Raw genomic sequence first — 25324 nt, 5'->3', positions numbered from 1 at the left:
AATTTTACACTTGTAAGTATATATTTTTTTAAGTACCAAAATACTAGGATTAAATTAATTTGTATATTCCTAACTGCTGTTTAAACGTCATTTTGGTTAGCGACTGTCACGTCACCCACCGGTACTCAAGGTAGCGACATCACGTCACCCACCGTACTCAAGGTAGAGACTGTCAAGTCAGCCACCGTACTAAAGGTAGCGACTGTCACGTCACCCACCTCAAAGTTACTTATATCGTATTTGAATTTATGTTTTAAATATGGTTAATCACATTTGATCACATCTTTTGATTGCTTGAATCAATCACATTTTATAGTATCTATAAACATTGCACTATTTGTAGTAATTATCAAATAATTAATTTAGAATGTTCTTTACCAGAAAGGTTAGCTCAGATGTCAATAAGAGCACTCCCTCACTATGAGATATTGTCAAAGGTAGCAATATTTGTTTGAATCATGCCATTTTGTGAGGCATAAAAATTAAGCTAAATTCTTGTATTTTTTCAATAGAAGAGCATAGATATCTAGAATATGAGATAATACAGTTTGGTCATGTTGAAATGATAATCAAATGTGATATACCACCTTTAAATTTAAAGGTAATGCATGACTTAGACAGTGAAAGAAAAACACTATATGAAATGATTATGAAATCGAGTTTTTTACTGTGCAGAATGTTGTTTGAAAAAGTTTGGTACCTGAGTACATGCCGAACCAATCGTGTGTTTGTTCCTCGATGGCAATCGTCCAATAAATAATAGCACTTACTTGTTTTGTCATCATTTTTAATAAAAAAATGCGAGTAGCGGTCGGTGTTGACACTTGCTATGTACACACAAAGCGGTGACGTCATTCGTTACTTGGATAAATTTTGTGATGACGTCTTCGAACGGGGGAAGTCCCTGAATGAAGACAAATGTTTTACACGAAGAATGCTGATCATGCTTTATTCGAAATAAAGTAACAATAAATAGAGAGAATAATTTTAAAATATTTGAAAACCGTAAATTTGATCATTTTTTCTATTTTATCATTATGATCAATCAGGAGACGCTGGTTATTTACTCCGAAAATTTCCAGTTCCGGTTTCGGATATTCCGGATATCAGATTCGGTTGCGCGCGCAGATACCAAACTTTTCAAAACAACAACCTGTGTATATCTACAGTCCAATAGGCAATACACGTGTAAACGTAATGCGAGCTCTTGAGCCGCCTACGGTGGCTCAGCGAGCTCGCTACAATCGAGATCGAATATTTCGTTATCGTGTTTAACATTAGACAGAGCAAGTTGAACCTAAGGTGCTCTTGGCTCTAATAACCAAACTATGCAAGTTTGGAGTCGTGTAAAGTTATGATATTCTATATACCGATGTCGCTGAGTTACTTCCCTTCAAATGCAATTCATTTTATCTGTCTCAAGTGAGTATAATTATGTGCTTCACTCCAGCTTTAATGGCGTTCTTCGATTCTAAAAGTTTTAAGCAAAACATTATTTTGTTTATTTTCATAGTTACTTAAACTGATTTAAATTTGTATTATTCTATAATTGTTTTGTCAGGGAGAAAATTCTGTGTCATTGAGTTTACCGGAACTGCGCGACATTATTAAGTTTAACTCGTTTGTCGTTAAACTTATTGTTCTCTTAAAGGTGCCTTTTCACAGATTTTGGCATTTTTTAACTTATTCATTAAATGCTTTACATCGATAAATGTAAACATTGTATCGTAAAAGCTCCAGTAAAAAATAAAGAATAAAATTTAAAAAAAGGAAAAGAACATTGCCCGGACCAGGTTTCGAACCAGTGACCCCTGGAGTCCTGCCAGAGTCCTGAAGTAAAAACGCTTTAGCCTACTGAGCTATTCCGCCGTGTACACTTACTCGACGTATTTTATACCTTATATAAGCAATCTTCGTAGTTTCACAAAATTTAACGACAAAAACAGAACTCTCCAAATTATTCAATCGTTTCGCGTTGCAACGCTTTATAATTTTTAGGTTTTAAAATGCATACAATGGCTATATTAGACCATGGTAAATGTTCAGTATTACTGTTTCCTCACAAATATAATAACTAAAACGAAAATTTGCGAATCTGAAACAACTTTTTTCAATTTTGTCAATTTACCAAAGCGTGAAAAGATCCCTTTAACACCCGTCCTTTCGGTCACGTGACACACATTATATATTTATAAAGATACCGCAATTAAACATGTTTTGAAAACGTTTTGTTGGTAATCGTCAATATTGTTCAAACCGTGACAATAAGATGGTAAACATAGTATTAAATAAAGCCAATGTTTAAAGGTTCAATTGTTTATTGGTTTAATTATAGATGACTTTTTGAAAGTCAACTAAACTTTTAAATAAAACAAAAAATATATGTTAAAAATATCCATGCACAAATGTAACCATAGCAACATTTTATGTACGCACACACACACACACACATGTAGAAAAATACAAGTTACTTTAAGAAACCCATTGCCGGAATGTCAAACATTTGAATAAAAGAAACGTAAAAATACTTGCATGTTTATTAAACAATATTTGCACTTAACACTTAAAAGTTAATTTAAGACTTTAAAATGCATATTTAGGATAAAACTATTCAATGAAAACATGTATCTTATTTCTCAAATACCAAACAAGTTTGTATACTTTTTTTTCAAGCATAAAACAAACAGATTATCATTATTTACGCCATGCCGTTGATTATTTCAGAAATAGAAAACTCACTAATGGCGCTTTGTATAAATCTCAAAGTAAACTAAAATAAATAACAAATAATATGGATAACAACTATTGCTAAAGATGAAAACAATCGCCAATGTTAACACCGCAAACAGAAATCGCATAGTACAGTTTAACTATGTGTAACCGGGTAGCTGACATCATTGTCAATATTTAGATTACCGGTATATTCTCTTAAGCCCCAAAAAGTAAGTCTTTCAAATTGGTCAAATATAAAGTGCAGCAAATTTATTGCAGACACATAGACTACAAGAAATAGCCACAAAACGGCCTTTGTGTGATTGATTTGTGACTTGTACACCAGAAGGAAAAAGACACTCTTAAGAAAGCGGCACTACTTCCCAACACAAAATGATTTAGTGAAATGTCGTCCATATTATCAGATTTACCAGCGGTATTTTGGGAACAGTCCAAGTTTTTTCCAACAAAGAGGGCAAAATGTGGTTGCCCTGAGGCCATAGACTGCAATATTTTGAACTGGCCGTTATGCCGTTATTCTGATTGCAACAGTTAAAATATTGCCATCTTTACTGAGTAAAAAATAATTGAACTGTTGCCAAATACCAATAAAATATCTGTTGTACTACATACAAATGGTGTATTGTAAAAATAAATAAAAATAATTGATCAAAGCTATAATACAAAAATATCGATTACCGCTATAATATTTTACGGACATAGATCGTTCATATAGATGATGAGCACATTTATGTGAGGTAATCTATTTAATATTGTATGTACAATGAGTTAACATCCTTCTATGATGTCGGCTAGAGTTTTTAAGAAAAGATTCGATTTCAATGAAAAAAACACGCTCTTCAAAACCCGATATCAGGATATGACCTTTAAATGCAACTCTTGGACGCGACTTAAAGCCACATAACTATGATACGCAAAACGACGCCACGCTCGGATATCGCTACCACATGATCCAGTGGTCATACAGATGAACGTCACTGAAGTTGAAGTCGCGGTTGTGAACCGGAACCGTCAGCTTTACGCACTCGAGGTTGGCGTAACTGAAGCGGTCAGGCAGGTTGAACACCTTCCGCCATTTCCGGGTTTTCGGATTGTAGAAATCTACTTCCGTCACCTCGCGATCCTTTTGGAAACTCTTTCCGCCGAAGAAATATATTTTCTTTCCTGTGAGATGCAAAAATTGAATAGTTTTAACGTTTTCTAAAAATAACTTCAACTTGTTCTGCTACTACTACTACTTTACGTAAAATAATAATAATAATAATAATAATAATAATAATAATAATAATAATAATAATAATAATAATAATAATAATAATAATTATAAGAACTGATCAGTTTGGTCGGTTTATAGTGAACATTACTTCCATTCATTATCGATGGAGCATAACATTACCTAGTCCTAAAATGTGTGTGTCTTGGTTAGTTTATTAATTAGAAGTCCGAAGGCGTGAAAGGACCTCATAAACTTCGAAATGCACTCACATACGTAGTGGTGAATAGAAAACACACCGAAGACTATATGGGGACAATAAGAAATGATGCGTAGCGTGTTGTTTGAACTTTACGCAGCACAATGCAGTATTGGCAGGAATTCATTTGTACCAGCACGATGCTGCATGGGTTCGTTCGAGTGTTTAAATGGTTTGTGTTTATAGACCGCACACTTTGTTAAAGCTTCTCCTCAAATCTTGCACAAGACAATTTTGCCATTTAAGCCACACACCTTGCCTCTGACTTTGAAATGAAATATATGTTAATCAATACATACAGATGCAATTTGAAAGTGTGAAACCATCATCATCATCATCATCATCAATCTTCTCTGCGCTTTCTGGTGCTTGAGGCGACGGCAAGGGAGCGCCACTTTGGTCTGTCAGCTGCTGTTGCGGGTGCTGTCTGCAGAGTGAGGCATCTGTTCTTGAGTTCTCGCTCCACGGTTCGGCGCCACGTCTCTTTCGGTCGTCCACGGTTTCTTTTCCCCAGTGGAGTCCATCTCAGTGCCACCCTGGGTAGCGAGTCGGGTGGCATTCTGCAGACGTGGCCTAGCAATCTCCATCTCCTCAAAGCGATGGTCTCAGCGATGCTGTGTGCGCCAGCTCTTTCACGCAGTTCCATGTTCGTGATCATGTTTGGCCAGAAGACTTTCATGATCCGGCGCAGGCACTTGTTCTGGAAGACTTCCAGTTTGCGCTCGATGGTAGCAGTGGTCTTCCAGCACTCAGACCCATATAGAAGGACGCTCACCACGTTGCTCTTGAAGATGCGGAGCTTGGTGTCCATGCTAAGACTTGTGGTCCTCCAGATGGGCTTCATCATCGCGAAGGCTTAGTTGGCTTTGCTGATCCTCGTGTTGATCTCCCTTGCACAGTCTCCATCTGTGGTGACCTTGCTGCCCAGGTAAATGGCATCGTCCACATCTTGCAGAGGCTGGCCATTGATGGTGATTGGGTCGCCCACTCTGGTGTTCTTCCACATGACCTGAGTCTTTCCAATGTTGACCCTGATACCTATGGTGCTTGCTGACAGTGCCAACTGTTGTGTCTTCTGCTGTATGTCCTGGTTCCTGCTAGCAAGTAGCCCGATATCGTCGGCGTAGTCCAGGTCATCTAGCAGCGAGGTCAGCGTCCACTGTATTCCTTGCTTCCTTCCCTCTGTGGTGCGGCGCATGATCCAGTCAATAGCCATTGAAAAGAGGAGCGGCGAGAGGATACATCCTTGCTTCACTCCAGTTTCCACCTTGAATGATTCAGTGAGCTGGTTGTTGTGGATGACTCTGCACTCAAAGTTTTCGTACAGGGACCTGATGACGTTGACAAGTTTCTGAGGGATGCCATAATGTCGCAGAATCTTCCAGAGGGAGTCTCGGTGTAGGCTGTCGAAGGCCTTCTCGAAGTCCACAAAAACCACGTAGAGGGATCCATTTCATTCATGAGACTGCTCAAGGATCTGCCTCAGCACGAAGATGTGGTCGATGCAGGACTTGCCTTTCCTGAAGCCTGCCTGTTCCTGGCGAAGGATACCGTCCACTGCTGTTGTGATGCGTTGAAAGATGATGCGGCTGAAGATCTTACTGGTAAGAGATAGTAAAGTGATGCCATCGCCAGTTGTTACAGTTCCCCAGGTATCCTTTCTTGGGCAGTTTGACGATGGTGCCGGTCTTCCAGTTGCTTGGCACTTCTTCACTTTCCCAAATCTTTTGAAAAATCTGGCAAAGAAGCTGCGGTGTCACTGTGTCTTCTGCTTTCAGCATCTCAGGGCACACTCCATCGTCGCCAGGCGCCTTCCAATTCTTCAGCTTATGGATGGCTTCATTGACTTCCGTTACAGTGATGTTGCCGAGGTTGATGTCAAGGTCCTCTTCAGCTTCAGGAATGTTGGCTATTGTTGGTGGATCTGGGCGGTTTAGGATGGACTCGAAGTGTTGCTTCCATCTCTTCAGCTTCTCCTCTTCCACAGTGACATGAGTTCCGTCTACAGCTCTAACGGGAAGGTCATGGTGCTGGCCGTAGTTGCCCCTCAGCTTCCTAGTGTTCTGGTACACTGTCTTCATGTCATTGTGCCCGGCTGCTGTCTCCGCCTTCTCTGCCAGCCTCTCTATGTACCTCTGGATCCCTCCTACGACCAAGTCATTCTGTTGGCAGAAGTTGACTAGTCTCACCCCGTTGTCGGTGATCACACCCCGTTGTCGGTGATCACACCCACTCCATGTCGTCCCATGGTCCTCTCTCTGTCTTTGTTGTTGCAGCCAACCTTAGCATTGAAGTCGCCGAGCAACATCAGCACGTCGTGTCGGGGGATGTCCTCTAAAACACTTTGAAGGGCGTCGTAGAATGCATCCTTGTCCTCTTCTTTCGCGTTGTCTATTGGTGCGTGGCCCACAACAACAGACAGCTTGGCGTACTTGGAGTTCATCCTGACGTACAGCAGGCGCTTGTTCACAGGTTTCCACTGTAGCACGGTGTTGGCCTTGCTCTTGCTGATGATGACGGCAACTCCTTCCCGGTGGTCGTTGTCAGTTCTTCCTGACCAGATGATGACTTCTCCGGAACTCATCTTCTGCTTGCCAGAGCCATTCCATCTGGCTTCTGTTACTCCCATAAGGGTCGGGTTGTATCGGTTCAGCTAAGTGTGAAATATTGTCATTAAATCTACAGCCTAGTTAGCAAGTTATTTATTATTATTCAAACGGTACCGCTTTAAAAACCGAAAGTAGGATTTCTAGACGTAAACGTCCATTTATTTCGACAAAAACGATTATGTTTAAGTTTTAAAGCGCGAAAAAGACGGGTTTCTACCTTGTAACCACCAGATATATTCTAAATAGCATAGATAAAATACGTTTCGTATTTATACTTACATTTACTATGCCAAATAAGGTGTGTGGCTTTAACACAACTAGTAAGTTTTCTTGACATGATGTCCATATCGGTGAAATTTCTGTGAACTCGACTAAAACAAATGACATACATGTACATACAAACCTAGCAAAATGCTGCCTGGATTCACTCGGGCGTGACTCATGTGGGGATGCTCATTGTCCCAGGCGTGGGGTCGCCGCTCCACACCGTCGTTCTTGACGCTGTAGCTGGACACAGAACACTCGTCTTTTTCCTGGAATATCTCCTGGTCGAACCCGCGACCTGAATGGGGTGGGGTGATATTTTTTACAGTCATATACAATGTACTTTTTGAACAGGGTCAGTATTCAGTACCCTTTTCTGTGACTTAAAACAAGCGCGACTTAAATTATAATCGGAAACATGTATCAGTTTACCGACTATTACTGTATGACTAAATTTTATATCTAGAATATGATTAATATGTAATCATTTGTTAACATGAGCATAACTTTAATGCTGCGAGTACCCAAACACTGACTATTTTTTTCCCTTAATTTATTGAAGGAAGCTAACGGTGACTTTAGGTCCAGGGTCAAAGTAATTCGAAGAAAATGAATACAAGAGCTGAAAGCAGATATGATTATCCGGTAGTGATTGAAATGCCCAAACCTTTCGCGGCGACGATAAAAGCATGTACTTAAAATTACAACATATTAATTTAGTAATGATACGGACGACAACCGTTGTATTCCGACATCCTTAATATCGCTTGAATGTTGTGAATTTTCCGTGTTTGGATGATCACAGCTACATTATTGATTATAGATTTGTCTATCCAATCATTTATAATATACAATCTCGATGTGGATAGTAGTAAATAAGCGCATTATGCATAATCATCCCAGTTATGAACACGGGCATTTTACATGTTATATTAATACTTCATAACGATGTATTATGATGATATAAAACGTGATCTATATGATGCTAACAATTCATTTAAGCTAATACTTTTTTTATTTCATCGTGCCTCAAAAAGTTGTTATTACGTTGCTCTAGTGTTTACTTATCCGTTTACTAATTAAGAGATAATTAAATCTTCTAAATTATTTAATTAGAAATTCTATTCAAAAGCTATTTAATTTGAATTACGAATCTTGAGGTTACTTTTTATTTACACATGTTTATTTTGTTAGTTATTCTAGGTCAAGTGTTAGGTTTGGGATCCTTTATACCGTATTAAAGCCCCAATTATTTGCATTGACCGTTTCCAAGGCGTCGATGATAGCATTAATCATGGCTTTATATTAAATGAGTCGCGTTTTGAGAAAACTGGGCATAATGCATGTGCGTAAAGTATCGTCCCAGATTAGCCTGTGCAGGCCGCACAGGCTAATCAGGGACGACACTTTCCGCTTTTATGACAATTTTCGTTAAAATGAAGTCTCTTCTTAGCAAAAATCCAGTTAAGGCGGAAAGTGTCCTCCCAGATTAGCCTGTGCGGACTGCACAGGCTAATCTGGGACGACACTTTACGCACATGCATAATGTCCAGTTTTCTGCAAACGCGACTCAAATGTTAAATTGTATATACTGCTTTATTTTGTATCGTCACTTGGTCATTTGCCTTTAATAAACGACTGTAAGACAAGAATTTTACTAATAATCATGTTTCTCACGTTTTACATTTTTACATTTTTAATACAGAGTACCTCGCATCTGCACAAGGTGTACACATACAACTTTGAAGTGCATGCAGATTTCATAATGTTCAGAAAAAAATTTCAAAACAAGAAGCAAAATTAAATTGTGTACGAGCATTTTTTCAAAACAATAATATGTATTTAATTAACTTGAAATCATTTGCAGAAACAAAATTATACAAACGCACTCACCACCCATGAACAATATATTGTTCTTATATGGAACCATCACGTGTTTCTCGCGCTCCTGTGGTAGGAAGGCGTGGGGGTATGGATCCGTCCATGCGTCCGTCAACACATCGTAGACCCTGAAATCAAAGGAAACGAATCTTATAAGATGTATGACATAAGTTTAAAGTGGGCAGTAAATTCTCATATGTGCTTCCGATAGTTTACATTATATGTCATAAAATATATATGTTCAGTGAAGACATTACGCTAAATTAACACTTGCGTACAACATATGCCTTGCAGAGTTTGCAATATGAACCTTAAAAGATGAAACAGGAGTGTTCACTCTTTGCCTTGAAATTGTAATGAAATCATTTACTTTGAAATATACACAAAAGTGTTAAATACATGTCATCAAGATTTACTAATGTGTACACCTCATAACTTGAAATATAAACAAGAATGAACACAGTGTTGCCGCGATGTTAAAATAATAATGTGTACACCAAATACCTTCAAATCTGAACATGAGTGTACACTATAAGCCTTGAAATGTAAATATTTTGTTAACCGTTTATTTTGAAATATAAACAAAAATATATAACATGCCTCTAAATATACATTAGACTGTTAATCATATGCTCGGAATTGTACATCAATATGTCGATCTTTATGTGCCTGGAAATATACACCTTTCTTTATAATTGTGTACATGCCAAGTAAAATTTTTTTTTCGTTGAAAAAGTGATTCAAAAGGTCATTGTCATAATAGACCTGGCAATTTACATGCCAATGTATGCATAAGAAATCTTGTATACATATAAGAAACCACTATACGCAATGTTTGGAAAATGAGCATATAAACTACACAGACAGTTGACTAAATAGTATCATTTGTAAAGTAGCTTTATATTCTATTTTCGCACACTTCGTCTTAAATTATAGTTTTTCTTCGCTGACTGTGATATTTATTATTTTAATATTACATTTTGACTGTAAAATGAAATGGAAAAACTATTTGTCCGAAGTTGGATTCAAACCCACATCCATAATCATCAATTCATAAAAACAATAAAAGATATATTTTGCACGTCTGAACTAAATTCAGCAGTGTAAAGATAGCGACTGTAACAAATGTGAACCTGTGTTGTCGCGACCACAAAGCAACTGCGTGAGGACTATACGTTTTACAAGTTTTATGTCATTTCCAACGCTTTAAAATATATGAAGATAAATATAAAATTGTCTCAAAATATGCACGTTCAAAGGTCTGGGCTACATTGATCTGCACACGACGTGATTATTTGTTGTACAAACAATGAAACACACAACTTTAAAAAGTAGTTAGAAATATGTATTTTCCTAATTTGTAGCATCAGTGACATTGAACTGTATTCAAATGGCCCGAATCCCAAGTTTCGTGATAATCCGATGTAAATTATTGGAGATAGGGGACAGACAAAGGTAAAGGAAAATAGTTTAGAAATGCTTAGTGCGATATGGTTATTTATCGACCTAGTTTTAGTCAAAGGGTATTACTTTCGTATATTAGTAAAAGAGTATCAATCACGAGTGAACTTCGAACCAACACCTGTAGAACCACAACTGCAACCTAAAATAACTATAATAATCAAGCAATGTTTTAAATGGTACACATCCGCTCCGTTTCAATATCGTTTTTCAAAATTGTGCCTACAAGATATTAATGAAACCTTTTCAGTTTGGTAAAATGACAAAATAGAAACAAATTGTTTCAAATTTGTTATTTTCGTTGCTGTTATGTTGTTAAACATTACAACGTGCATTTAAAGTCTTCTGCGTAGTACTATGATCGAAGGTATTTTTATAGAGCTTTTTTTGTAAATCTAATCTTGTTTTGATAATAACACAAAATACTGAATAAATGATTATCTCCAGTGGGGTTATAACAAACGCCCTATAGAGTATACCTTATATGTATTACATATAATAACAAACGCCCTATAGAGTATACCTTATATGTATTACATATAATAACAAACGCCCTATAGAGTATACCTTATATGTATTACAATAAGAGCAACACAAGTAGTGTATATTAGTCAAGCCAATGTATTCCTTGAAAAAATATATGTGTCAGAAGTGGGATATGAACCCACGCCTGCATAACCAGACTGCGACCTGAACGCAGCGCCTTAGACCGCTCGGCCATCCTGACTTATAATGAAAAATTGCAAATATTTCCACACAAGTTTTTCATTTTAATGCAGACAATTTAAAAAGGTAAATATCCGCACTGTTTTATAAGCATTCTTGAAAAATGCACGAATAAGATTAATTATCTTCATTCGGAAATAAGATTTAAAGTTTAATCAATAATTGTTTACTTCTAAGCAGTTTCAAAGTATCATATTTTAGATTTATCATCGTACTTGTTTTTTTATTTGTAGATCAATCACTTTTTGTTATTTATAAACTTATACAAATTTAAGGTTCATGTAGAGACTTCAGTTTGAAAAAATGTGTGACCCCTAGCATTGAACTCAAATTTGACTAAACAATGAGTGTCACATTGAAAATGTTTACATATTTGCTTAAAAGAATGGTTTTCCTTTAAACTGCTACCAATTTTGTGCAGCAAAGTCTCATACCATCGACAAAATCAATCAAAATACAAAGCGATTTTAACACATTTAACACAAAATAGACATTATTTTCAAAAATCTGAATGATGTTTATTCAACGTATTGCGGCGGAAAATTATATAACTATATAATATCGACATTGATGAGGGCAAGTTACGCTTAAATAGTAAAAAAATTACATATCTAGAAATATCAAAACTCGAACACATGTCATTTCATGACGATGTGGGCAGTCATTTTTAAATTAATAAAATTGAAAGAAACATGCTAAAAACTCACTTATCGCCTAATTGACATTCCAAATGGTTGACGATGACAAATGCATTGGATTGTTATCTTTCCGTTGATGTGTGAAAATAGCATGATCAGACCCCATAAACACTCCAAAAAATAACTTTGTAAAAAGCATTTCACCAATGTTTACAATTGTTGTTGAATCACATGTACTTGTATTATTGCGCACAAAATAGCACGCTTACAGACTGACAGAAAGATCGATACGAAACTCCGTTCAATTCATCACGGTAAACTATTTTATTGATAATATATAATAATAATTCGCTTCAACAACCTAAATATAAAAATAATTATTTTAAACGGAGTTTTTAATAACGAAAGTAAAAACAACGGAAGTCGGATGAATATTATGTGAGATGCACTTCGGCTCCAGAAAAACAATATAAATACACTAAAAAAAAGACGTGTGGGGGGAAATTTTTAGCTGGAAAATATTTGAAATGGGGTGAGTGATTATATCTCTGTGTGATCATTTCTGTTATTAAGCGCGATCTCTTCCTGATTAATGTTAACAGTTGTTTTACTAGTCGCAACCCAACTGTCAAAATAATGATGTGTTTTCTCAGGTATGTGTATACACATACCAGGTCTTCTTACTACTTCACGTGATTTCGAACGATTTGTAATGCACGTTTTTTCTACGGAGCACAGCGAGTGCCACGCTTTCAAAATGGGTAGAAGGAATCGATATACAAATGTATAAAAAGATTCGGTTTGCCAAAAGGAACACATTATTCAAAACGGTACAAGGACAGTAGTTGTTCAGGAAGGACGAAAGAATGAACCATGATACCTAGCTGTGTATTTCTATGTAAAACTATGATTTCTAGAGTCGTCTGCACAAAACTCATAAAATCTTGTTATTGATGAGCAATATCTCCTTTTATCACAATGATTTCTGTCGAGCCAAACCTATTTATTTATATTTATTTACAATTGTATATGTCGTCTGCATTTTCCATTTGGTTATAGCAAAATTGTTAAGCCTTTGAAATAGAATGGTGACTCTTATTATCCACCATACCTGGATTTTTAAAAAGTAGTTCAGTTGAGTTATATTTAGAACTTTGTTTAGGAAAATTATCCAAATTATGCAGTTGAATAAAAACTGATTTGTTGTTTTCTGACAATAATTTTCTGTGAAATGTTGCTAACTTGACCGTTTATATGTATATAGCTTTGTATTTATTCAACTTACGGTAGTGCATATCCTTCCTAACTTTGGATTGAGATTTTGTAAATTAGTGTAAAAATGTATTGGTTTTAAACACAAATATTAATAAAGCAAAAAAATATTGAATGTCAAAAAAGTGTTTATGTTATTCTATCCGTCTTTAACTTAAAAATGATATATAGTTTGACCATATTTTACCACATTGAATGAAGAAAAACCAAATCAAAGTTTTAATGAATTTTATCCCTCCCATGAATCTTAACAAAACTTGATAAGTATACTATATTTACATTAACGTTTAAAAGTGAAATCAGGATTTAAAATACGGTGTAAATGACCTAAAATTGCAACCTTCATCGGGTAATATATTACTCCATCATATTTTTGTTTTACTTAAAGTATATTAATTCCAAAAATATTGCTCGTTAAAAAGGAAAGATTTTTACAAAAGAGTACAGACAAAGAAAACTTAAATAATTATTAAACCATGGAGTAAATAGATTATGCGTTCGTTCAAAACAACATCAACACTATAATTGATATATTTTGCGATAATTAAAAGGCAGACAAAAAGACAATCAGCAGTGCCGAGACAGCGACTGTCGCAGACCATGCCGTGACCGGGATTTGAACGTGAGTTGTCGCGGCCACAACGCGAAGTACTAACCACTATACGATCACGGCTTAGCGCACTGAGTTACAGATAATGTATCTACAAGAAAGTTATCATTCAATCTCTGTCGAATATTCGAGAACGATTCTTCAGTACTGTACTGTATTTTGCGAGTATTTTGAGTCATACAATGTATGTCATTTCCAACGATTGAAATACAATATTGTGAAACATTACAACGTGCATTTCAAGTCTTATGCGTAGTAAAAGGTAAAGCAATTAGAGAGCTTTTCTGGGTAAATCAAATCTTCTTTTGAAAAGAACACAAAATACTGAAGAAATTATAATCTCCTGTGGGATGAGCACACACGCCCTTTAGGGTATACCTAATAGCTTAAGACCAACACAAATAGTGGGTTTGAGTATGAATATTTGTTTCGTAAAAAAATTATATGTGTCAGAAGTGGGATTTGAACCCACGCCTGGAGAACCAGACTGCGACCTGAACGCAGAGCCTTAGACCGCTTGGCCATCCTGACTTGAAATGAGTTTTTGCAAATATTTCGACGCAACTTTATCATTTAAATAAAGAAAAATTTTAACGGTAAATATCCGCACTGTTTTATTAGCATTCGTCAGAAATGCACGAATAAAATTAATTACCTTCATTCGGAAATAAGATGGATTAAAGAGATTAAGCATTCGTTTAATACAACAACAACACTATACTTGATATCATTGGTGATAATTAAAAGGCAGACAAAATGAAACTCAGCAGTGCCGAGACAGCGACTGTCACAGACCATGCCGTGACCAGGATTCGAACCTGGGTTGTCGCGGCCACAACGCGAAGTACTAACCACTTTATGATCACGGCTTAGTGCACTGAGTTACAGATACCAGAGATATGTATCTACAAGCAAGTTACCATTCAATTATGAAGACACAGCGATGACCTGTAAATAAACTCGTGCATTCACAATCACACACACACACGTTACCATTCAATTTCCGTCCATTATGCGAGAACGATTCTTCAGTACCGTACTGCATTTTGCGAGTATTTTGAGTCATACAATGTATTTCCTTTCCAACGATTGAAATACAATATTGTGAAACATTACAACGTGCATTTAAAGTCGTATGCGTAATACTAACATCCAGGGTATTTTTTTAATAAAGCTTTACTATGTAAATCAAATCGCCTTTTGAAAACAACACAAAAAGCTTAAGAAATTATTATCTCCAATGGGATTAGAACACACGCCCTATATGGTATACCTAATATGTATTACGCTTAAGAGCAACACAAATAATGTGTTTGAGTCAAGGAATATTTATTTTGTGAAAAAAAATATATGTGTTAGAAGTGGGATTTGAACCCACGAATGCAGAACCAGACTGCGAACTGAACGCAGCGCCTTAGACCGCTTGGCCATCCTGACTTAAAATGAGTACTTTCAAATTTGTCGAGACAAGGTTATCATTTTAATGAAGAAAATTCAAAATGGTAAATATCCGCACTGTTTTATAAGCATTCATCAAAAATGCACGAATACAATTAATTACCTTCATTCGTAAATAAGATTTAAAGTCTCATCAATTGTTGTTTACCTCAAAGCATTTTCAAAGTATCATATTTAAGATTTATCATCGTACTTGTTTTTTATTTGTAGATCAATCACTTTTGTTTATAATAAACATATATAAATTGAACAAAACTTGATAAATAAACTTTATTTTAAAATGTGAAACCATGATTTGCAATACGTTTCAAATGATATAAGAATGCAACCTTCATCGGGTGCTATATAACCACATCATATTTTTGTTTTTCTTAAAGAATATAAATTCCAAAAATACTGCTCGTTAAAAAGAAAGATTTCTACAAAAGAGTACAGAAACAATGATCACGTAAATAATTATTAAACTATGGATTACAGAGATTATGCATTCGTTTAAAACAAAAACAACACTAAAATACATATAATTGGTGATAATTAAAAGGCAGACAAAAAGAAACTCAGCAGTGCCGAGGCAGCGACTGTCATAGACCATGCCGTGACCAGGATTCGAACCTGGGTTGTCGCGGCCACAACGCGAAGTACTAACCACTATACGATCACGGCTTAGCGCACTGAGTTACAGATACCAGAGATATGTATCTACAAGAAAGTTACCATTCAATTGTGAAGACACGGCGATGCCCGGTATATAAACTCTGGCATTCACACACACTCACGTTACCATTCAATTTCCATCCATTATGCGAGAACGGTTCTTCAGTACCGTACTGCATTTTGCGAGTATTTTGAGTCATACAATGTATGTCCTTTCCAACGATTGAAATACAATATTGTGAAACATTACAACGTGCATTTAATGTCTTATGCGAAGTACTAACATCCAGGGTAATTTTTTAAAGTTTGTCTGTGTAAATCAAATCTTTTTTCGAAAAAAACACAAAATACTGAAGGTAGTATTATCGCCAGTGAGATTAAAACACACGCCCTATAAGGAATACCTAATATGCATTACGCTTAAGAGCAACACAAATAATGTGTTTGAGTTAAGGAATGTTTATTTCGTGAAAAAATTATATGTGTCAGAAGTGGGATTTGAACCCACGCCTGGAGAACCAGACTGCGACCTGAACGCAGCGCCTTAGACCGCTCGGCCATCCTGACTTAAACGATTACTTGCAAATATTTCGATACAACTTTATCATTTTAATAAAGAAAATCTTAAATGGTAAATATCCGCACTGTTTTATTAGCATTCGTCAAAAATGCACGAATAAGATTTATTACCATCATTCGGAAAAAAGATGGATTAAAGAGATTAAGCATTCGTTTAATACAACAACAACACTATACTTGATATCATTGGTGATAATTAAAAGGCAGACAAAAAGAAACTCAGCAATGCCGAGACAGCAACTGTCACAGACCATGCCGTGACCAGGATTCGAACCTGGGTTGTCGCGGCCACAACGCGAAGTACTAACCACTATACGATCATGCCTAAGCGCACTGAGTTACAGATACCAGAGATATTATCTACAAGAAAGTTACCATTCAATAATGAAGACACTGCGATTACCTGTAAAAAAACTCTGGCATTCACACAAACTCACGTTACCATTCAATCTCCGTCCATCATGCGAGAACGATTCTTCAGTATCGTACTGCATTTTGCGAGTATTTTGAGTCAAACAATGTATGTCCTTTCCAACGATTGAAATACAATATTGTGAAACATTAAAACGTGCATTTACAGTCTTATGCGTAGTACTAACATCCAGGGTAATTTTTTTAAAGCTTTTCTGTGTAAATCAAATCTTTTTTTCGAAAAGAACACACAATACTGAAGGTAGTATTGTTGCCAGTGAGATTAGAACACACGCCCTATATGGAATACCTAATATGCATTACGCTTAAGAGCAACACAAATAATGTGTTTCAGTTAAGGAATGTTTATTTCGTGAAAAAATTATATGTGTCAGAAGTGGGATTTGAACCCACGCCTGGAGAACCAGACTGCGACCTGAACGCAGCGCCTTAGACCGCTCGGCCATCCTGACTTGAAATGATTACTTGCAAATATTTCGACACAACTGTATCATTAAAATAAAGAAACTCTTAAATGGTAAATATCCGAAATGTTTTATTAGCATTCTTCAAAAATGCACGAATAAAATTAATTACCTTCATTCGGAAATAAGATGGATTAAATAGATTAAGCATTCGTTTAATACAACAACAACACTATTCTTGATATCATTGGTGATAATTAAAAGGCAGACAAAAAGAAACTTAACAGTGCCGAGACAGCGACTGTCACACACCGTGACCAGGATTCGAACCTGGGTTGTCGCGGCCACAACGCGAAGTACTAACCACTATACGATCACGGCTAAGCGCACTGAGTTACAGAAACCAGAGATATGTATCTACAAGAAAGTTACCATTCAATTATGAAGACACAGCGAAGACCTGTAAAAAAAAACTCTGGCATTCACACACACTCACGTTACCATTCAATCTCCGACCATCATGCGAGAACGATTTTTCAGTACCGTACTGCATTTTGCGAGTATTTTGAGTCAAACAATGTATGTCCTTTCTAAGTCAAACAATGTATGTCCTTTCCAACGATTGAAATACAATATTGTGAAACATTAAAACGTGCATTTAAAGTCGTATGCGTATTACTTATATCCAGGGTATTTTTTTTTAAAGTTTTTCTGTGTAAATCAAATCTTTTTTCGAAAAAAACACAAAATACTGAAGGTAGTATAATCGCCAGTGAGATTAGAACACAAGCCCTATAAAGAATATCTACTATGCATTACGCTTAAGAGCAACACAAATAATGTGTTTCAGTTAAAGAATGTTTATTTCGTGAAAAAATTATATGTGTCAGAAGTGGGATTTGAACCCACGCCTGGAGAACCAGACTGCGACCTGAACGCAGCGCCTTAGACCGCTCGGCCATCCTGACTTGAAATGATTGCTTGCAAATATTTCGACACAACTTTATCATTTTAATAAAAAAAACTCTTAAGTGGTAAATATCCGCACTGTTTTATTTGCATTCTTCAAAAATGCACGAATAAGATTAATTACATTCATTCGAAAATAAGATGGATTAAAGAGATTAAGCATTCGTTTAATACAACAACAACACTATACTTGATATCATTGGTGATAATTAAAAGGCAGAAAAAAGAAACTCAGCAGTGCCAAAACAGCGACTGTCACAGACCATGCCGTGACCAGGATTCGAACCTAGGTTGTCGCGGCCACAACAAGAAGTACTAACCACTATACGATCACGGCTAAGCGCACTGAGTTACAGTTACCAGAGATATGTATCTACAAGAAAGTTACCATTCAATTATGAAGACACAGCGATGACCTGTAAAAAAAACTCTGGCATTCACACACACTCACGTTACCATTCAATCTCCGTCCATCATGCGAGAACGATTCTTCAGTATCCTACTGCATTTTGCGAGTATTTTGAGTCAAACAATGTATGTCCTTTCCAACGATTGAAATACAATATTGTAAAACATTAAAACGTGCATTTAAAGTCTTATGCGTAGTACTAACATCCAGGGTAATTTTTTTTTAAAGTTTTTCTGTGTAAATCAAATCTTTTTTCGTAAAGAACACAAAATACTGAAGGTAATATTGTTGCCAGTGAGATTAGAACACACGCCCTATATGTAATACCTAATATGCATTACGCTTAAGAGCAACACAAATAATGTGTTTCAGTTAAGGAATGTTTATTTCGTGAAAAAAATATATGTGTCAGAAGTGGGATTTGAACCCACGCCTGGAGAACCAGACTGCGACCTGAACGCAGCGCCTTAGACCGCTCGGCCATCCTGACTTATATTGATTACTTGCAAATATTTCGACACAACTTTATCATTTTAATAAAGAAAATCTTAAATGGTAAATATCCGCACTGTTTTATTAGCATTCGTCAAAAATGCACGAATAAGATTTATTACCATCATTCGGAAATAAGATGGATTAAAGAGATTAAGCATTCGTTTAATACAACAACAACACTATACTTGATATCATTGGTGATAATTAAAAGGCAGACAAAAAGAAACTCAGCAATGCCGAGACAGCAACTGTCACAGACCATGCCGTGACCAGGATTCGAACCTGGGTTGTCGCGGCCACAACGCGAAGTACTAACCACTATACGATCATGCCTAAGCGCACTGAGTTACAGATACCAGAGATATTATCTACAAGAAAGTTACCATTCAATAATGAAGACACTGCGATTACCTGTAAAAAAAACTCTGGCATTCACACAAACTCACGTTACCATTCAATCTCCGTCCATCATGCGAGAACGATTCTTCAGTATCGTACTGCATTTTGCGAGTATTTTGAGTCAAACAATGTATGTCCTTTCCAACGATTGAAATACAATATTGTGAAACATTAAAACGTGCATTTACAGTCTTATGCGTAGTACTTACATCCAGGGTAAATTTTTTTTAAGCTTTTCTGTGTAAATCAAATCTTTTTTCGTAAAGAACACACAATACTGAAGGTAGTATTGTTGCCAGTGAGATTAGAACACACGCCCTATATGGAATACCTAATATGCATTACGCTTAAGAGCAACACAAATAATGTGTTTCAGTTAAGGAATGTTTATTTCGTGAAAAAATTATATGTGTCAGAAGTGGGATTTGAACCCACGCCTGGAGAACCAGACTGCGACCTGAACGCAGCGCCTTAGACCGCTCGGCCATCCTGACTTGAAATGATTACTTGCAAATATTTCGACACAACTGTATCATTTAAATAAGAAACTCTTAAATGGTAAATATCCGCACTGTTTTATTAGCATTCTTCAAAAATGCACGAATAAAATTAATTACCTTCATTCGGAAATAAGATGGATTAAAGAGATTAAGCATTCGTTTAATACAACAACAACACTATACTTGATATCATTGGTGATAATTAAAAGGCAGACAAAAAGAAACTCAGCAGTGCCGAGACAGCGACTGTCACAGACCATGCCGTGACCAGGATTCGAACCTGGGTTGTCGCGGCCACAACGCGAAGTACTAACCACTATACGATCACGGCTAAGCGCACTGAGTTACAGAAACCAGAGATATGTATCTACAAGAAAGTTACCATTCAATTATGAAGACACAGCGATGACCTGTAAAAAAACTCTGGCATTCACACACACTCACGTTACCATTCAATCTCCGACCATCATGCGAGAACGATTTTTCAGTACCGTACTGCATTTTGCGAGTATTTTGAGTCAAACAATGTATGTCCTTTCTGAGTCAAACAATGTATGTCCTTTCCAACGATTGAAATACAATATTGTGAAACATTAAAACGTGCATTTAAAGTCTTATGCGTATTACTTATATCCAGGGTATTTTTTTAAAAGTTTTTCTGTGTAAATCAAATCTTTTTTCGAAAAAAACACAAAATACTGAAGGTAGTATAATCGCCAGTGAGATTAGAACACAAGCCCTATAAAGAATATCTACTATGCATTACGCTTAAGAGCAACACAAATAATGTGTTTCAGTTAAGGAATGTTTATTTCGTGAAAAAATTATATGTGTCAGAAGTGGGATTTGAACCCACGCCTGGAGAACCAGACTGCGACCTGAACGCAGCGCCTTAGACCGCTCGGCCATCCTGACTTGAAATGATTACTTGCAAATATTTCGACACAACTTTATCATTTAAATAAGACAATCTTAAATGGTAAATATCCGCACTGTTTTATTAGCATTCTTCAAAAATGCACGAATAAAATTAATTACCTTCATTCGGAAATAAGATGGATTAAAGAGATTAAGCATTCGTTTAATACAACAACAACACTATACTTGATATCATAGGTGATAATTAAAAGGCAGACAAAAAGAAACTCAGCAGTGCCGAGACAGCGACTGTCACAGACCATGCCGTGACCAGGATTCGTACCTGGGTTGTCGCGGCCACAACGCGAAGTACTAACCACTATACGATCACGGCTAAGCGCACTGAGTTACAGAAACCAGAGATATGTATCTACAAAAAAGTTACCATTCAATTATGAAGACACAGCGATGACCTGTAAAAAAAACTCTGGCATTCACACACACTCACGTTACCATTCAATCTCCGTCCATCATGCGAGAACGATTCTTCAGTATCCTACTGCATTTTGCGAGTATTTTGAGTCAAACAATGTATGTCCTTTCCAACGATTGAAATACAATATTGTGAAACATTAAAACGTGCATTTAAAGTCTTATGCGTATTACTAACATCCAGGGTAATTTTTTTTAAAGTTTTTCTGTGTAAATCAAATCTTTTTTCGAAAAGAACACAAAATACTGAAGGTAGTATTATCGCCAGTGAGATTAGAACACACGCCCTATAAGGAATACCTAATATGCATTACGCTTAAGAGCAACACAAATAATGTGTTTGAGTTAAGGAATGTTTATTTCGTGTAAAAATTATATGTGTCAGAAGTGGGATTTGAACCCACGCCTGGAGAACCAGACTGCGACCTGAACGCAGCGCCTTAGACCGCTCGGCCATCCTGACTTGAAATGATCCTTGCAAATATTTCGACACAACTTTATCATTTTAATAAAGAAAATCTTAAATGGTAAATATCCGCACTGTTTTATTAGCATTCTTCAAAAATGCACGAATAAGATTAATTACCTTCATTCGAAAATAAGATGGATTAAAGAGATTAAGCATTCGTTTAATACAACAACAACACTATACTTGATATCATTGGTGATAATTAAAAGGCAGAAAAAAGAAACTCAGCAGTGCCAAAACAGCGACAGTCACAGACCATGCCGTGACTAGGATTCGAACCTAGGTTGTCGCGGCCACAACAAGAAGTACTAACCACTATACTATCACGGCTAAGCGCACTGAGTTACAGTTACCAGAGATATGTATCTACAAGAAAGTTACCATTCAATTATGAAGACACAGCGATGACCTGTAAAAAAACTCTGGCATTCACACACACTCACGTTACCATTCAATCTCCGTCCATCATGCGAGAACGATTCTTCAGTATCCTACTGCAATTTGCGAGTATTTTGAGTCAAACAATGTATGTCCTTTCCAACGATTGAAATACAATATTGTAAAACATTAAAACGTGCATTTAAAGTCTTATGCGTAGTACTAACATCCAGGGTAATTTTTTTTAAAGCTTTTCTGTGTAAATCAAATCTTTTTTCGTAAAGAACACAAAATACTGAAGGTAATATTGTTGCCAGTGAGATTAGAACACATCCCCTATATGGAATACCTAATATGCATTACGCTTAAGAGCAACACAAATAATGTGTTTCAGTTAAGGAATGTTTATTTCGTGAAAAAATTATATGTGTCAGAAGTGGGATTTGAACCCACGCCTGGAGAACCAGACTGCGACCTGAACGCAGCGCCTTAGACCGCTCGGCCATCCTGACTTATATTGATTACTTGCAAATATTTCGACACAACTTTATTATTTTAATGAAGACAATTTAAAATGGTAAATATCCGCACTGTTTTATTAGCATTCTTCAAAAATGCACGAATAAAATTTATTACCTTCATTCGGAAATAAGATGGATTAAAGAGATTAAGCATTCGTTTAATACAACAACAACACTATACTTGATATCATTGGTGATAATTAAAAGGCAGAAAAAAGAAACTCAGCAGTGCCGAAACAGCGACTGTCACAGACCATGCCGTGACCAGGATTCGAACCTAGGTTGTCGCGGCCACAACAAGAAGTACTAACCACTATACGATCACGGCTAAGCGCACTGAGTTACAGTAACCAGAGATATGTATCTACAAGAAAGTTACCATTCAATTATGAAGACACAGCGATGACCTGTAAAAAAAACTCTGGCATTCACACACACTCACGTTACCATTCAATCTCCGTCCATCATGCGAGAACGATTCTTCAGTATCCTACTGCATTTTGCGAGTATTTTGAGTCAAACAATGTATGTCCTTTCCAACGATTGAAATACAATATTGTAAAACATTAAAACGTGCATTTAAAGTCTTATGCGTAGTACTAACATCCAGGGTAATTTTTTTTTAAAGTTTTTCTGTGTAAATCAAATCGTTTTTCGTAAAGAACACAAAATACTGAAGGTAATATTGTTGCCAGTGAGATTAGAACACACGCCCTATATGTAATACCTAATATGCATTACGCTTAAGAGCAACACAAATAATGTGTTTCAGTTAAGGAATGTTTATTTCGTGAAAAAAATATATGTGTCAGAAGTGGGATTTGAACCCACGCCTGGAGAACCAGACTGCGACCTGAACGCAGCGCCTTAGACCGCTCGGCCATCCTGACTTATATTGATTACTTGCAAATATTTCGACACAACTTTATCATTTTAATAAAGAAAATCTTAAATGGTAAATATCCGCACTGTTTTATTAGCATTCGTCAAAAATGCACGAATAAGATTTATTACCATCATTCGGAAAAAAGATGGATTAAAGAGATTAAGCATTCGTTTAATACAACAACAACACTATACTTGATATCATTGGTGATAATTAAAAGGCAGACAAAAAGAAACTCAGCAATGCCGAGACAGCAACTGTCACAGACCATGCCGTGACCAGGATTCGAACCTGGGTTGTCGCGGCCACAACGCGAAGTACTAACCACTATACGATCATGCCTAAGCGCACTGAGTTACAGATACCAGAGATATTATCTACAAGAAAGTTACCATTCAATAATGAAGACACTGCGATTACCTGTAAAAAAAACTCTGGCATTCACACAAACTCACGTTACCATTCAATCTCCGTCCATCATGCGAGAACGATTCTTCAGTATCGTACTGCATTTTGCGAGTATTTTGAGTCAAACAATGTATGTCCTTTCCAACGATTGAAATACAATATTGTGAAACATTAAAACGTGCATTTACAGTCTTATGCGTAGTACTTACATCCAGGGTAAATTTTTTTTAAGCTTTTCTGTGTAAATCAAATCTTTTTTCGTAAAGAACACACAATACTGAAGGTAGTATTGTTGCCAGTGAGATTAGAACACACGCCCTATATGGAATACCTAATATGCATTACGCTTAAGAGCAACACAAATAATGTGTTTCAGTTAAGGAATGTTTATTTCGTGAAAAAATTATATGTGTCAGAAGTGGGATTTGAACCCACGCCTGGAGAACCAGACTGCGACCTGAACGCAGCGCCTTAGACCGCTCGGCCATCTTGACTTGAAATGATTACTTGCAAATATTTCGACACAACTGTATCATTAAAATAAAGAAACTCTTAAATGGTAAATATCCGCACTGTTTTATTAGCATTCTTCAAAAATGCACGAATAAAATTAATTACCTTCATTCGGAAATAAGATGGATTAAATAGATTAAGCATTCGTTTAATACAACAACAACACTATACTTGATATCATTGGTGATAATTAAAAGGCAGACAAAAAGAAACTCAGCAGTGCCGAGACAGCGACTGTCACAGACCATGCCGTGACCAGGATTCGAACCTGGGTTGTCGCGGCCACAACGCGAAGTACTAACCACTATACGATCACGGCTAAGCGCACTGAGTTACAGAAACCAGAGATATGTATCTACAAGAAAGTTACCATTCAATTATGAAGACACAGCGATGACCTGTAAAAAAACTCTGGCATTCACACACACTCACGTTACCATTCAATCTCCGACCATCATGCGAGAACGATTTTTCAGTACCGTACTGCATTTTGCGAGTATTTTGAGTCAAACAATGTATGTCCTTTCTGAGTCAAACAATGTATGTCCTTTCCAACGATTGAAATACAATATTGTGAAACATTAAAACGTGCATTTAAAGTCTTATGCGTATTACTTATATCCAGGGTATTTTTTTAAAAGTTTTTCTGTGTAAATCAAATCTTTTTTCGAAAAAAACACAAAATACTGAAGGTAGTATAATCGCCAGTGAGATTAGAACACAAGCCCTATAAAGAATATCTACTATGCATTACGCTTAAGAGCAACACAAATAATGTGTTTCAGTTAAAGAATGTTTATTTCGTGAAAAAATTATATGTGTCAGAAGTGGGAT

General features: G+C 36.4%; 1 protein-coding gene and 17 non-coding genes across 18 annotated transcripts in view; all 18 read right to left on the bottom strand.

Moving 5' to 3' along the window:
* Positions 1-2600: 2600 nt before the first annotated feature.
* LOC127872298 (kelch-like protein 26) overlaps positions 2601-25324 on the bottom strand; it is a 49156-nt gene continuing 26432 nt past the window's right edge. The window contains exons 3-5 of the mRNA XM_052415627.1: positions 8972-9087; positions 7218-7376; positions 2601-3897 (exon numbers count right to left, since the gene is read on the bottom strand). Coding sequence (XP_052271587.1) covers positions 3674-3897; positions 7218-7376; positions 8972-9087 — 499 coding nt within the window. The 3' untranslated portion in view covers positions 2601-3673. The remainder of the gene's footprint in view (positions 3898-7217; positions 7377-8971; positions 9088-25324) is intronic.
* On the bottom strand, positions 11064-11147 carry Trnal-cag (transfer RNA leucine (anticodon CAG)). The gene has a single exon. It is a non-coding gene; the product is annotated as a tRNA-Leu (tRNA).
* Trnal-cag (transfer RNA leucine (anticodon CAG)) lies at positions 14114-14197 on the bottom strand. Its single transcript has one exon. It is a non-coding gene; the product is annotated as a tRNA-Leu (tRNA).
* On the bottom strand, positions 15716-15787 carry Trnah-gug (transfer RNA histidin (anticodon GUG)). Its single transcript has one exon. It is a non-coding gene; the product is annotated as a tRNA-His (tRNA).
* On the bottom strand, positions 16262-16345 carry Trnal-cag (transfer RNA leucine (anticodon CAG)). The gene has a single exon. It is a non-coding gene; the product is annotated as a tRNA-Leu (tRNA).
* Positions 17158-17241, bottom strand: Trnal-cag (transfer RNA leucine (anticodon CAG)). Its single transcript has one exon. It is a non-coding gene; the product is annotated as a tRNA-Leu (tRNA).
* Positions 17503-17574, bottom strand: Trnah-gug (transfer RNA histidin (anticodon GUG)). Its single transcript has one exon. It is a non-coding gene; the product is annotated as a tRNA-His (tRNA).
* On the bottom strand, positions 18078-18161 carry Trnal-cag (transfer RNA leucine (anticodon CAG)). The gene has a single exon. It is a non-coding gene; the product is annotated as a tRNA-Leu (tRNA).
* Positions 18978-19061, bottom strand: Trnal-cag (transfer RNA leucine (anticodon CAG)). The gene has a single exon. It is a non-coding gene; the product is annotated as a tRNA-Leu (tRNA).
* On the bottom strand, positions 19876-19959 carry Trnal-cag (transfer RNA leucine (anticodon CAG)). The gene has a single exon. It is a non-coding gene; the product is annotated as a tRNA-Leu (tRNA).
* On the bottom strand, positions 20225-20296 carry Trnah-gug (transfer RNA histidin (anticodon GUG)). The gene has a single exon. It is a non-coding gene; the product is annotated as a tRNA-His (tRNA).
* On the bottom strand, positions 20797-20880 carry Trnal-cag (transfer RNA leucine (anticodon CAG)). The gene has a single exon. It is a non-coding gene; the product is annotated as a tRNA-Leu (tRNA).
* On the bottom strand, positions 21695-21778 carry Trnal-cag (transfer RNA leucine (anticodon CAG)). Its single transcript has one exon. It is a non-coding gene; the product is annotated as a tRNA-Leu (tRNA).
* On the bottom strand, positions 22043-22114 carry Trnah-gug (transfer RNA histidin (anticodon GUG)). The gene has a single exon. It is a non-coding gene; the product is annotated as a tRNA-His (tRNA).
* Trnal-cag (transfer RNA leucine (anticodon CAG)) lies at positions 22591-22674 on the bottom strand. The gene has a single exon. It is a non-coding gene; the product is annotated as a tRNA-Leu (tRNA).
* Positions 23490-23573, bottom strand: Trnal-cag (transfer RNA leucine (anticodon CAG)). Its single transcript has one exon. It is a non-coding gene; the product is annotated as a tRNA-Leu (tRNA).
* On the bottom strand, positions 24388-24471 carry Trnal-cag (transfer RNA leucine (anticodon CAG)). Its single transcript has one exon. It is a non-coding gene; the product is annotated as a tRNA-Leu (tRNA).
* On the bottom strand, positions 24738-24809 carry Trnah-gug (transfer RNA histidin (anticodon GUG)). Its single transcript has one exon. It is a non-coding gene; the product is annotated as a tRNA-His (tRNA).

This window comes from Dreissena polymorpha, chromosome 3, assembly GCF_020536995.1.
Source record: "Dreissena polymorpha isolate Duluth1 chromosome 3, UMN_Dpol_1.0, whole genome shotgun sequence".
Taxonomy (NCBI): Eukaryota; Metazoa; Mollusca; class Bivalvia; order Myida; family Dreissenidae; genus Dreissena; species Dreissena polymorpha.
Note: the sequence above shows the minus strand (reverse complement) of the source record. Positions and strands in the feature narration are given on the sequence as shown.